The 15,366-nt window shown below is 38.5% G+C and overlaps 1 protein-coding gene across 1 annotated transcript in view; it reads right to left on the bottom strand.

Annotated features, from left to right (window-relative positions):
* The window catches only part of GABRG3 (gamma-aminobutyric acid type A receptor subunit gamma3), a gene marked incomplete at both ends in the record, with an annotated part of 554,008 nt that overhangs the window by 498,162 nt on the left and 40,480 nt on the right, over window positions 1–15,366 (bottom strand). Inside the window, one exon of the mRNA XM_080913698.1 lies at window positions 9,259–9,326. Coding sequence (XP_080769824.1) covers window positions 9,259–9,326 — 68 coding nt within the window. The remainder of the gene's footprint in view (window positions 1–9,258; window positions 9,327–15,366) is intronic.

A 15,366-nucleotide genomic window follows, 5' to 3' on the forward strand; every position in this document is an offset into this window, starting at 1 on the left:
TTCGCACTGAGGAGTGCAGTCTACCAATAGCTTGTTTGTTTGTTTGTTTGTTTGTTTGTTGGTGTTTATGTTTTTGTAATAAATATCAGTCTACTTTTAATATTCTGTGTATGAAATCTAGTTTCTCCAGCACCACTTGTTGAAGAAGATGCTTTTCCACCATGGGGAATCTTTGCCAAATACTAGATATCTCTAATTATGTAAATTAATTGCATCTTCTCTTTTGATTTATTAATTGACTCACCTGTTTTGTGCTAATACCATGCTGTTTTTATTACTACATCTTTATGATATTGCTTGAAATATAGTATGACATTCTTACATTCTTTCTGCTTCTTTTTTTTTACTTTATTTTTTTTATTGGATATTCTCTGCATTTACATTTCAAGTGTTATAACCATTTCTTCCAACTCCCATCCCCTCTTCCCCTCTACTTGCCTCCATAAAGGTGCACCCTCTGCCAAACACCCTCTCCACCTCAGCACCTTGGCACTCCCTTACACAGGTTAAACATGCTTTCACTTAACCAAAGGCCTCTTCTCCCATTGATGCCAGACAATGCTGTCCTCTACTACATATGCACCTGGAGCCTTGGGTTTCTCCATGTGTGCTCATTGGTTAGTGTTTTAGTCCCTGGAAGCTCTGGAAGATTCGGTTGGTTAATAATGTTGGTCTTCCTATGGGATTGTAAACCCTCTCCAATCCTTTGTCCTTTCTCTTTCTGCTTCTTCTTTCACATAGACCCCTGAGTCTTGAGGGGTATAGGATTGAAAAAGATGGCTCATTAGGACTTAATACTTCAGAGTCTCTCACTCTACACATTGTCCAGGTTTGTGTTTCTGTGTTAATTACCATCTACTAAAATTCCCCAATATACATTCCTCTACATGTATACAGGAATGCATCATTATCAGTCATTTTATTGCTGTGTTTCTCTACAAAATAATAGTAGTAGGCTCTCCTTGTGCCCCATGACCTCTCTAGTTTTAGCTTCTTAGCCATTTTAGTGTCAGGTATGTGTCCCATCTCATGTTGTGAGTCATAAAGCCAATCTCAAGGTGGTTGGTTATTGCCATAATTTATTACTCATGTACATCTTGCCAAAAGATTGCTAGGTTCATAGCTGGGTGATTCTGATGATTTCTCCTCAGGTAGCATGCAAATAATCTTCCAATACCACAAATGTTAGTCAGTAGTGGAGAAGTTTCTACTTGAATCCCAACTCTCTATGTTCAATGACAAGGTTATAGTGTCTTTAGCAATAGGACCTTGCTCTCATAACTAGTATCTTTTGATACTGGATTGAGAAGTGAAGGACAACAACATTTAGTTATTGTATGTTTATTTATTTCTGACTCTCCCTTCTTGTATTCTTTGTTCTATTTTTTTGTTCTGGAAATTCTAGCTTTATTTGTTTTCTTTCTGTGGCCTCTTGATTATGCTTCTTTTTCTCTTGAATCTAAGTTGCTGCTTCTGTTCTTTTCTGTGGGGCTGATTTGTTGGACATAAGTTTTTTTAGTATGTTTATATCATAGAATTTTTTTGTTTCTCTTTCTACTATGGCAGATGGTTTTTCTGGGTAGTCTGGACCAGCATCTGTGGTATTTCGAAAGCTCCAAGCCCTCTGGCTTTTAAAGTTTCCATGGGAAAGTCGGTTTCTGTTTTTAGTTTTGCTTATTTTGGTTTTTAATGGGATTTTTAAAATTACATGACTTACTAATTTTTCTTTCTAGGGGCAACTTTCAGTGCCCTTTCTTTGTTCAGTATAGTTAGGATTTAGATTATACTATGCCATGTAGACTTTATTTTTCTGCCAATTTAGCATTCTCTATGCTTTTTAATCAGTATCAGTATTGTCATGTGTGTTCTTAATTTGGGGAATATCCTGTTCTATGATACGGTTGAACACTCAGACTCAATGTCGTTGTTTTTCTTCTTTTCTTTCCCTTTTTTTCAGTCATGGTCTCACTGTGTAGCTCTATCTAACACTGTGTAGACCAAGCTGACCTCAAATTTATAAACATCAGCCTGACTCTGCCTCCAGAGTTCTGAGATTAAAGGTATGGACCATTAAACCTGGCTCGGACACTTTAATTTCTTAAAAGAATATTAAAGCCAGCTATGTGACTATCTTCATTCATAACCAATAAGAAAAGAGAGCTATGCTTCTCTAAAGCAGATATTTCTGGAGGATATACATAGCTAACTGTATTTATTTCCCCTCAAAGCCTAACTTTTCATAGAGAAAACCAGAAACATTAGGCACAAGAAAACTCTCCCTCCTTTAATATCCCTGATACTAGTCCGAAAGACACTTAAGTCAAGAAAGCAATGTTTTGAGTTAGGTTTCTTTGGGCTTAGCTCTTTCCCCAAGGAACTTTTTGGAACATTTAAACTAACCTTGTTCCATATGAACTTTAATTCTCATTTTATAAGAGTCTCATTTCATAAGAATATTTGTCTTCATTTGTCGGTGAAGCTGTGGCTTCTTTAGTAGGTTTGGTGCCCTTGCTGAGAATCAGTTGGCTGTAGTTATTAGGTTTAATTCTGGGCTCAGAACGTTGTTCCATATGTTTATACATTTATGTCTAATGCCAACGCCATGCCCCTTTGGTTAACATGGCTCTGCAGTGTGTCTTGGCTGTTTGGTTGCTGTGTCCTCATAAGAATTTTAAGATTGTTTATTCTATTCTTTTAATAATGAAGAATAATGATGACAAGGATTTGGGAAGAAGTGGCAAGGCAGATGAAGGAAGGTTGTTTGTAATCAGTTCATGATGTAAGCATGCATTGAATTACATGTAAAAACATGATGTAAACACATGTTCAATTAACATGTGAAAAATCATCCCATTAATAAGATAAATTAACTTTCTTTTAAAATCAAATTAAAAAGCTTTTATGACATTTGTTATAATCAACATCATTATTACGAAGGACAAAAAGAAATCTCAAGGAAAATATTAATTTAAAAATTAGAGAGTACAAAAAAGGCAGAAGGCAGGCATACAGAAAGAAAACATATTTTCTTTGAAATGTTTTCTAGAGATTTTGTCTCAAGCTAGAGTAGTATATAAGGCACAGAGGCAGGGCAGAAAACAGCAGCCACTGTGAAGAAATCAGGAGGATTTGAGACAGAGTTTGGGGCCACCATAAAGTCAAAAAATGTAGTAGCCTCAAGTTTCCCAGAAACAAGTGACAAAGCAGAGTCCAGACATACTCTGTGAACCCAACTACTGGGAAGGCTAGGTGAGGTAAGGTGATTGCAAAATCAATATCAACCTGGGCTGTGGAGTAAACTTCAGGCCAGCTTTGGGTAAATTTTATTGAGATCCTACCTCAAAATTAAAACATTGAAAAACTCTGATTTGCAGTTCAGGTTGATGTACGTACATAAAGTCCTTTATTGAATCCCAAGTACTGAAAAAGTAAACAATGACAGAGATAGCCCCACAAATAAGAGTTTCCTCTCAACACATTTGCTCATTTAACTGCACAGAATAGGAATGATCATAAAGATGAGTATAAGAGAAAGGCCCTCAGTTGACACCTCTAAAGAACTGCACCTAAGAAAAGGGACAAACCAGTGTCAAACTGAGCCTCAGCAAGACAACAGGCCATCCTACAGTGGCACAGACATGCACAGAGGTGAGAGAATATAACTTCACAACTTAACACATTCTGATGTACTGTCAGCAATGTCTGTCATGCTGTAAAGTAAAATCAAACAACACAACACAATCAGAACCAGAATCGGCCACATATGTCAGTTATTTTATCTCAGTGTAATGATTTTAGTATGCAAGAAAATGGATTGCAACACAGAGACACCACTCTTAGAATCAAACCACAATTTTACAACCAAAATTACTAAACTTGAGAAGCAAATAGATACATGGATTCCACTGATAAATGGGTTAGATGAGGAAAGACTTGACAATTAAAAGGTGAGTGAGAAAGCTTCGCACCAATTACAGTTTAGAGCAGAAAGAAAACAAGAGCAAGAGGGACAAAGCAGGACATGGGCTTTTTCAGTTTTGACTGGAGTCACAGAACACAAGAAAAGAAGCAGTGCTGGGGTAATGTAAGAGATAACAATGAACATACCTTCACTCATTTCTGGTTCTCAAGATGTTCTACACCCCTGTCAGAATTTGTTCATCTTGTCTGTGATCATTTAATCACTGCTGAACTTTTATCTTTCCCTTTCCATTGTTGTCTACCTAGACTCTGGCGATCACTTTCCTGTCCTCCTAAACAACAATATTTGAATACTTATTTATGTAAGAGTAGAATCATGGGTATTAATATTTCCTGTCTGGCTTAACATAACATCCTCCAGGTTTACCCATGCTCTATGAATGACTAGAATGCAGTGACAATACCCACGGTTCATATGCACTCTATTGTATTCATTAGCGATTGACAGATTAACTCTGTATCTTGACTGTAACCAGTGATTTTGTTTCACAAAGAAGTAAATATTTCTTCATTACAAGGTGTTTACCAGAAACTAAACATCACACTGTAGCCGTGTGTGTGTGTGTGTGTGTGTGTGTGTGTGTGTGTGTGTGTGTGAAATTATTATTATGGAAATCAAAAATGACAACAGCAACAAAGAGTAACTTTTTTTTTCAAACATGAATGTTGGGTATCAAATTCAAAAAGCAAAAGTGCTACAAGCTTTGGGTAGACACACACACACACATACACACACACACACGCACACACACACACACACACACACACACACACACACACACACACATACACACAAGCAAGGCAGACCCCATGCTGCTATAGCCATCTCTTCTTTTTGTTTTCCCTGAACCAGAATGCTTTTAGAAAAGTTCTAAAAAGCAAGAGATCATCTTCCAGGATGATCAGTCTCTCTAGAGTGAACAATGTTGTCTGATATTTCTCCTTAAAACTTCTGCTCTAAGAGCACAAGAGTGAGGTTGGTGGGCCTCAGTTTTCTCTATCACCCTTAGGAGTGTTACAGCATTGTGGGTTCCCAAGGCAGATGAGGGATGGTAAAGCGCCTTCTATGCCCAGGATAAGCTCTCAGAGAGCACATCAGGAGTAGGGCCATGTGCATGCTACCCAACCACATAGAGACAAAAACCATGTCATGATAGGACCAGTTAGGCTTCTGTTTTCCCACCAGACATCATATGACTGCTAGTTTGCTAATCTAATGGATAGTCATGGATATCCAGTACCTTTTCTAATGAGCTTTGGTTTATCTTTTTTCTTTTTTGAATTGGTGCACCATTTAATGTTTGCCTGTCTACAATTGGGTCCAAATATGCAAATTAGGTGCATTTTTCTCTCTTGTCCTTTTTATTTTTCTTCCCACTGACTCAAGCTATATGAACTAGCTATTCAATAAACACGCCGTCCTCCAACAGTCTCCTGGGCCATTTACACCCTCCATATGCATCTCTACCTGACACCCTGATCTACACCTCCTCTGCACCTGCACCACTGGGGTGCACAGGCTGAGAGGATGAAAGGACCCACACTGCAAGCCACTGGTTCTAAATACTTAGGATATAAGTCACAAGGTTACATATCACAAGGTCTAAGCTAGTGATGTCTTGCCTGTTGCTGAGCCTTCTCGGCCACATACTTGCTATTTCTTAATTCTCAGTGACTGGGCTTCCACAGATGAGCTGGTGACAGAACATTTAAGGAAAAAAGAATCAGTATAGAGCCACAGAGAGTATGGCTACAGTCCTTCAGCCTCTGGGAAAAGTGAAGATACGGACCTCTCATAAGACCAGCTCAGTGGTTTCCAGTGTGCGTGGACAGAATAGAAACAGGCAGGGCATTCTACATACTAAATTAAAATATGTGTTTACATATTGTTAGAGTTTGGGGTGCAAAGAAAGAGCGATCTTGTCAGCTGTGCACTTTCAGGATTCTCCATTTTTTTGGGAGACAAAATTAAACATTTGAATTTTTAGAAAGGAAAACCCTGCAGCATGCTGAGTTCTCAGCACCCCAGTGCATAGGTGAAGTAGTATCTCTATGGTATACACAGCTGCATTGACTTGTGGATGTCCCCAGGCAACCACCAAGCTGATCATACTTGTCCTCTGCACAAGATGCCAAAAACACTCAGTTAACTCAACACAGATAAGAAAGAGCAATGGGCAGCCCACCAAGGACAGAACCCTGGAGATTAAACTTTCTGAAAAAGCTACTTCAGTTGGCGATTCTCAGAAATGAACTACCTTGTTCCTGGATAATTTGTGTCTACCAGGATCTGCACACATCAAGCTACATTGCAGTATAATACAGAGGATGCTATGACAACACTGCATAAAGTAATAGTCTCTGGTTCCAAAGGGAGTTAGCACTAACTACCGCAGTACATGTCAGTCTGTGAAATGGACTGAACTCTACCTCTGTTTCACTGACTAGATGAAGTCTGAAATTAGAACCCCACTACTCCAAAGGTCAATAAAAATCCCATGAGATACCAGTATTTGCAGCCATTGTCTTTCTTCATTTGCTTATTGCTAAGTGGAAATTTGGGGAAAATCCTATAATCTTAACAAACTTAACATTGTGCCTAAAGCTAAATAAAAACCTTACATCCTGAAGCCCTGAAGAATATGCCTTCAAACGATGCTTTATGCTGTAATACCTTTTGTAATTGAGTTGCTTTAATTTCTGTCATCCACCTTTTATTGTCATCAGCCCTCATTACCCACTTTTTTATCTACTGAATACCTTTCGTTTTCGGCCAGGTCCATATTTCACTTTTGTGCATCTTCTTGTTTAAAACCATGGTGTGGCTTCACAAGGATGTGAATTGAGTCTTTTGCCATTCTCACTCTCCAGCAGCAAAATGGCTTTTGAGAAGCATCTTTGAGATTGTCTCAGGAGGTCATGGCAGTCTCTCAAGAGGTCAGCCATCATCTTACCCATAAGCTGAAGGGTGGGTCTAACTACACTCTAGCACCAGACATATTTATGCCTTTGCCTCCCTCAGAGCAGGATCTCTCTGTCTTGCCTCAACTGCATCCAGCATAATGCCAAGCATACAGCAGCAAATATTTAATGATTAAACAAACAGAAATACAGAGAGATCCATTAACAGAGAATATAGCAGATACATATTTCTGTGGAAGTCATATACGTACTAGGCAAGCTCTCTGGAATAATATCCCCAGCCCTTTTTTTTTCTTTTGATGTTGTTTATTGTTTGTTTGCTTTTGAGACAGAATCAGACCACATAGCCAAGGCAGGTCAGAAATTCATAATCCTCTTGCTTTAGCTTTCTAGTGATGGGATTGCAGGGTGCTCACCAAGACTGACAGGTGTGCATACGTTCCCTAAAGATGCCCTTGCTTCATGGTAATGAGTCCAGGTTGTGTATTTTATCTCTTCCAGGAATTGAACTCAGATTTTTTTGGCTTAACAGCAAATGCCTTTACTTGTTGAGACATCTTGCCATCCCTTATTGAGATCATTCTATACCCTTTGGTGGAAGGGGCAGAATTCAAGATTCTTACATGGGGATCAAAGAATGAAGAAAGGAACTTGCCTAGCATGCAAAAAAAGCTCTGGGTTTCATCCTCAGCACTGCATAAATCATGAATGGTGATGCATGCCTTTAATCTTGGTCACACAGAAAATCCAGGGCTAGCCAGGGACAATGATTTCATATCTCAAGAGAAACAGTCATAAGAGAATGAAGCAAGAATTATCAAGAGTTCTTATGATATCTGTACTAACTCATGGAACACATGTTCAAGAGGGTTTTTATACTTTCATAGACCTAAGATATAGCACAGACCAATCCCACCTCTCTTCAGACCTTAATCTTCCAGGTCCAGGGATATTTCTTATCCATCATTCACTTATATCCTATTGAGTCACACAAGGGAGCTTACAAGGCTGCCTTCACTGGCAAATGACCATGCTGACTTTGTTGGAAAAGTCTATTCCAACCCTATCAACCTCATAAACTGTCTTAAAACGAGTTTGACCCTATATAAAGTTCTTGTGTTCTCTGAGTAATTCTATTTAGGAACCTCAAAAAATGCCCAAGCAGAGTACAACTATGAGGAGAAGGCGCATCATCAAGCTCCAAGAGCTTGATAGACCTCCAGGCCCACCAATGCACCATCCTCATTAAAGGGATGTGTGATTGTGTTTATAGTGGAACTCTCAGTGTCAGAGAAAAATCAGAGACACAAAGGCACTAAGAGGTTGTAGGGATCAAAAGCGACCAAACTAAATCCTAGAGTAAGAACCAAATACATTAAAAATGAGTATTTTTTTCTCAGTACAGTTGACTGAGTAATTACTTCCCAGGTAAAAGAAGATTATGGTTTTAATTGATTTTAATGCACCAGCCATTTCCAGCCCATGAGTGGTATAAAGCAAGTTTCTTATAGTCACTTCACCTCTCTGTTCATACTTATAGATAACATTGATATTTACTTTTCCATTTGGTGCTACAGATTGTGCATGGAACCTCACACATGCTACCATTCTACCATAAGCCATACCTTAAAATCTTTTTTTTTTTTAAGAATCCTGTATAACATAATTTTACCGTGGATGCCTTCTGTGAGAAACAGACACTTTCAATATCTGGCAACTAAAGAGATGTTCTTGCTACTTATTTGAAAGTATTAGTACAATGCACAAAGCATTGCAAATAGAAGGCTCATGCTGGAGTGTTAGCAATTCCCCGGTACTTTCTCTTATACATCTACCAGATTCAGAGAAACTAGACACAGAGATTCCCAACACTGTTGGCAACATCAAATGACCTGCTCTGGGACTCCTACATGCATCTAACCAGGAGAGACTACAGCTGACAGTCATAGCAGGTTATCTGGTGTAATACATTCTAGAACAGCATTGCATGCTTAACAGCTAAGATCTGTCCATGTGGAATGGCTTCTCTTACTGCACTTATGTGAATCCCTAACAATAGTGAGGTCAGATAGAGCCAATGACTACACAACCCAAAATAAACCCATATGAAAGGCATGTGCTATCTATTTTTGTGAGGATGGGAATAGTTCTTGATCGTCAGAAAAATGGCTCACGACTAGCATCACAACCTGTCCCTTCTGATTCTTTAGAGACCATTTTCAATACCATGGCACTGAACAGTTGACACAGTTGTGGGCTTTAAACCTTCATGGTAAAACTGCAGCAGAAATTCAGTGGAGACTGTAAGCATGAAGGTGCACAGGAGCTACCAAGTTAAACATAGATGCTTCTTACCATGTTTATGGATGACACAGGACCAATGCTGTTAACGTAAATGTCCACATCGATGACAGTTGGTTTTACTGTGGGAAAAAATATATATATATGTATTAGTACTTTATGGTACAGTGAAAAGTGAAGAGCACAGGCCAATCAGTGTCTGGAGGACTCGGCCACTAACAGCACAGGCCTATGCTGCTCAGATGGGTGGACTTCTCTTGGGGACTTAATTTGCATTTAAAACTAAGCTAAGCACATCTTGCCTTCTTAAAACTCCAAAGGACGAGAGATTCTGACTTGTATTTATTGAGCTGTAGGAAAATAAGACAGCTACCCGCTGCAAATTGCCAGTAACAGATGACTATAAAGATATAGTATGCTACTTAAGTTGATCTTTATGGCAAAGAAATGGAATAAAATATGAGACATTGCAAAAGTAATTTAATGTCAAACTTGCCTTAAAGCTAAATCATGAGATGAGAAAGATAAATGGTAGATTTTTTTTATAAAAAGCCTACAGTTTCAAAGCAAAATTCTAGTGGCTCCAAACTCCAAAGGAAAAAAATGAAAACATAGCTTATCATTATCATCACTATCATTTAAGGAGACATACACCTACCTAGCAGAGAGTTAAAATCCTATAGTCAAAAAAGTAAAAATCCAGTGAATAAAAATATGACTGTTTCTAAAGTATGAAGGTGCAGAGTTCCTGTGAGCAGCACACATTCAGGTTAAAGTTGATGCAGAGATGCTGTATGCATCAGACAAGTATGAGGGTGCAGCTCTCCTCTGACTAGCACACACACTGCAGGTTAACTGGCTAATTTAGGTTCAAGAAGGCCAGTTTCTCTTTCCTTGCCTGCAGTGGAACTGAACACCACTAATGAGGAGACAGGGAGTCTGCAGGGCTTGAGCTCAGGCTCCTGCAGCCCCTCCAGGAGAGAACCTCTTTATCACCATTCCAGGATCGAGGAAGGAGAGAACAGAGCCAATTTCAGAATGTCTGCCCAGGAGGAATAGAAACAAGATGCATGAACTTTTCCTGCATGAGGTTTCCATGGAAACAAGATTGTTTGCTTTTGCATTCTTTCAATGGGCCTCCCTCAGTTTTTCTAAATAACTGTTCATTCACAAATGGACTCTACAAATTGCTTCTGGAACTGAGTGGCATCTGAATTTCCAACCTCATAAACTTAAGAAACCTATAGTTAGGACAGTACTCTTCAGGGTTTCCTAAGATGTAAACAATTGTAATGAATTTGAGCTAACTCCATGAACATCTGTCAACAGCACGAGGCTGTGTAAGTTCCAAAGAGCTGTTGGCATTTTGGACAAAAACCCCAAAATAATTCTACTGCTATACACATGAGGAATTTCAGGTAACCATGGTCTAAACCCAAAACTAAGATTCTCTGATTATCAAAATGACAAATAGCATGTTCTTTGCCTTCACCAGGTTGCTCAGTGTTGTGTTTTCATGCACAAGAGCCTTAGATTATGCTGTGAAGACTGTGTGACACTAGCCAAGACATTCTGCAAATGGCTTTTCAGTTGTTTCAGAGTATTTCTCTGGGTGTGGATTTCCATAGTTTGTTAATCTCATTAAGTTAAAGGGGCTTTTAGAAACAAAGCCTAAATGGTTTAAAGTGGAACGTGTGAAATATATTGAGAGCAATCACGTAGCAAAGGTTTTAAGAGAGGAATTTGGAATACAGACACAAGCATAAACATATATGCTTATAAATGCTGGGGGAGCCACTGCTTTTAGTAGCTGTTACTGAGCAAAGTCATGCTAATGTCGGTGGCATATTTGAGAATACCATCTGACATCTGTGTCCAGAAAACATACAGGATACGTTATATAATTCAGACACTTCTGATACATTTCTGACAAAAAGCTTTTAACAAAGTCATCAGGCATCTAAGTAAGGAAAATAGTAGTGGTTTGGCAAACTATGCCAGAAAAATTAGGTATTCAACAGCAAAGGAATAAATTTAGACCCTTATACCTTATTTCTTATCCAAAAAACAAGCTCAAAGTGGGTTAAATAACAAATTGTGCCAAAATTGTAGAATTATTAGAATTGAAGATGGGGGAGGGGTACTGTAATATTTAGTTTTATGATGGTGTCGGTGACTTGCATTCAATATCAAAATCTCAGACAACAACAACAAAAAAAAATACATAGATTTTACTACACCAAATCTAAACCTTTGTACAAAAGGCAGAGCAAAATGAAACAGCAACCCTATCATAGGGAAGGCACTTGCAAGTCCTGTATTGTGACAGCTGACAAGGGCCTACTGCCCTTAGGGTACTATAACAGAATTAAGCACCATTAATGATAAGGACAATTACCCAGCTACTGTGGATGAGAGTATAGTAATTCTGAAAATATTAAACAGAATTTCTGCAATGTATAGCAATCCAATATCTGTGTATTTTACCAACAGAATTACAAAGAAGGACTCAATAGATACTTGAATGTCTACACATGCACTAAGGTCATCCATAATAACTGAAAATGCAGAAACAACTCATGTCCACAAAATATAGATCTAAAGTGAGGGATATGATGGGATTTTATTTAATCTTCAAAAAGAATGAAATTCTGACACGTGGTACACTATGGATGAATGATCCTTGGAGTATGCTGAATAAATGATCCCAACACAAATCAAATACTACATGATTCCAGTTATAGGAAATACTCCCACTTAGTGAAATTCATAGTTACTAGTGGAATGGTGGTTGCTAGGGGTAGTAGAGTGGGGAGTGATGATGCTTTTAGTGCATATAGAGCTTCAGTTTGGAAGACAAGGATTTCTCAGGTGAATAGTCATGATACAACCCAATGAAATTAGCTTATACCTCAACAAAAGTAGTTAAAATGGCACGATATTTTTTACCTATACCATATATTAAATATAAATAAGCACATAAAGATATTAATTATAATAATGATCTAGAAACCAAGTCCTAGATAATTAAAAGAAGGATGAGATATTTCACAGATGAAAGAAAGAACAACAACAGGAAGGACCAGTTTTCTGAGTGAGGAGGAAGAAAGTCTACCATAACCAACAGAGAAAGGGCACTACAAGTGAATGACATTTATTGGTTGAATAATATATTCACTCGCAATTCTTGATTTAAGCTCTTTGATCCTCTTTCTGAGTATTAATTTCCTAAAAAGTCAGAGTTAGTATGCCTAAGAGGATTTTGTGCCCAGGAATGCTGGGCAAGCCTTGAGAAACCTTAGCCACAGTCCTCACTTCAGAGGTTGCTGTAACCCAGAAGGGAGAGTGTGGCCTACATTCCCTCCTCAGCTCGACCACAAACACATATCTGATGCATAAATATTTTGGGGTTTTTGTTTATTTGTTTGCTTGCTTGTTTTTCCTCCACCATGCTATTTCTCACCCTACTTCAGGTAACCAAGGAAAGAATGGATGGTGAATTACTATTGAACAGAGACACAACTTAGTGCCCATGAGAACTGCACCTATCAGACCTTTATACATCCAACACCAGCTCACAGTGGGTGATCTGATAATGAATGGAGAGACATGTAGCTGACCTTTTGTTTCTAGAATTTGTAGATGACAGTTCTCTCTCCTGGTTAAGTCACCACAGGAATGCCATCATAGTAAAAACTGAAAAGCAAAATTTAAGGACAGTTTATGCCTCTGAGACTTGATATTAAAATCTTGTCTGCAGTACAAGCTTTTTATTAAGCAACTTTTTGTGAGAAAAATTACACTTTTGTTTCCAACAAGTTATGTCATGCACTCTGATCAGATGTCACATGTATACTTCTTGGGAAATGTCTAAAATGTGTGTGTGTGTGTGTGTGTGTGTGTGTGTGTGTGTGTGTGTGTGTGTGTGTCTGTGTGTGTGTGTGAGAGAGTGAGTGAGAGAGAGAGAGAGAGAGAGAGAGAGAGAGAGAGAGAGAGGGAGGGAGGGAGGGAGGGAGGGAGGGAGGGAGGGAAGAAGAGAGAGAAAGAGAGAGAGAGAGAGGGAGGGAGGGAGGGAGGGAGGGAGAGAGAGAGAATGAATTCTCTTTAATTCATCACCAGCTTCTTATTTCTCAAATTAACACCATAGCAATTCCTTGGGAACACTTGATTCCAGGACCCTCACAGATATAGAATCCTTGCATGCTCAAGTTCCTTACATGAAATTGTATGATACTTCCATATAACCTACACAAAACATGTTCAAACACCTCTAGATAACATAGGAAATATTATGCATATGTTATGTAAATAACTGTTTATTCTGCACAAGTAATTTAGATATACATCTTCCTCTGTAGGCCAGATCAATCCACAGCTGGCTAAATCTACAGTCGTAACCAGTGGGGACAGAAGGTAGATGACATTTAAATGCTAATAAATGTCTTTAATTTTCCTACATTTAGCTCTTTCTTTTCCAGCCTGGGACCTATTAGGAGCCATCAATCTTATTTATTAAGTTAAGAAATACCACTGTAAAACAAGTACATCTGTGGTCTTTGCTCATCGAAAGGATTACAAGCTGATTTGAGAGCATTGCTTGGCTTTTTCCAAGGTAAATGGAGAAGCATATCAAGATGGTTTTTAAAATCCACAAGCATATCTTTCCAAGTCCACAGATTTAGGGGATGAAGTAACTGTGAAGCAAGACCCTCTCTGAACTTATAGGCTAGATGGTTATTCTCTGATTTAGACCAAAAACTCCTGGTCCCCAAACAAGAGCTGGGTTCCAAACAACAAAGCTGTGTGATTTACTATGTTTCTCCTATAGCATTACACACTGAAAGGAGTTATTGATTTTGTGGTCTCATGACAGTTCTAGAAAGTGGGGCTGTACGAGTATCATAATTATTTGTCTTATGTATGTTAAATGTTCACCTGAGCTTGAGAACTATTTTATGATAAAGAACTTTAAACATCCTCCAGAACATTAAAACAACTATGAGTTGATCCAAGAAGTCAAGTGGGCAAAGCTCTGATAAATAAGGACATTCCTAACAGTAAGCATCTGTTCCCATGGAAATGATTTTATCTTCTTCTTTGTAAAAATGTTGAAAATGATATTGGGAATAAATGGACTTACATTCATTCATAAGTAGACAAGAAGTGGGAAATGGTAGAAACACAGATTACAATAGATGAATACAGGCCATAATGAGTGCTAATAGAATATAATATTGGATATAACCAGTGCTCACAGGGATAAGTGTTGCTGTGGAATTGGTATAGACATCTGAGGCTATGGGTGGGAGATAACCCTTAAGATATCACAGAGATGGTGCCAGGAGGAAAGGAATGCAAACCACAAGTGAGGTTGCATGGTCATTGGATCACCCCAGATAACTACAGTAGGTCTGATATGTGGAAGATTTACAATATCTCTGTCTTAGTTTCTCTACACCAGATGGCTGCTAACAAAGCCAATTCAGATGGGTAGATGTGGTTTTACTGCCTCACAATACATAGTAAATGCTGAGTAATTTACAGCTAGAACATTTAGGCCGCTGTAGTTAGATGCAACTAGAATGCAAATACTGCACCTTCTGCATTTCTAATCATGTTTACCTTCTAACTTGACCTAGTCACTTACATTTCTAATTGCTATTAAAGATTAAGTATGAAAAGCTTAAATATGAGCAATATAAAGGTAATAGATAAGCAAATAAGACTAATGTATAAAGGCTACTTCAATCAGCTGGAAACTGACCTTCCAATCTTCCTGGTCTTTGGGGAGAAGAAATAAAAGTCCTGTCACTCCCTGTACCAGATATCCTTTCTTTAACATAAGGTACAAGCCATACTAGGCACTACACAGACTGGCCCCTAGTCTATCACATGCTGTGATCTCTACTGCATTCCTCCCTTCTACCGATGGCCACAGGGAAGAAGACCGAGTAGCTTTAGGAAATAGTACTTGCATGTGTCTCCATTTTGATTCCCATTCTACAGGCAGGAAGCCAAGGCATAAGTGGACAGAATGTTTGTGGTAGCTTTCCAAGATGCTGCAGGCTGAGTGGAGAAGAAAGCAAGGATTCTGAACTCAACTTCTAAAATCTCTACTTTGGTAGAGAGGCTTAATGATGGTATTTTGCAGAAATCAGTGAG

Source organism: Micromys minutus, assembly GCF_963924665.1.
Source record: "Micromys minutus genome assembly, chromosome: 3".
NCBI classification, from domain to species: Eukaryota; Metazoa; Chordata; class Mammalia; order Rodentia; family Muridae; genus Micromys; species Micromys minutus.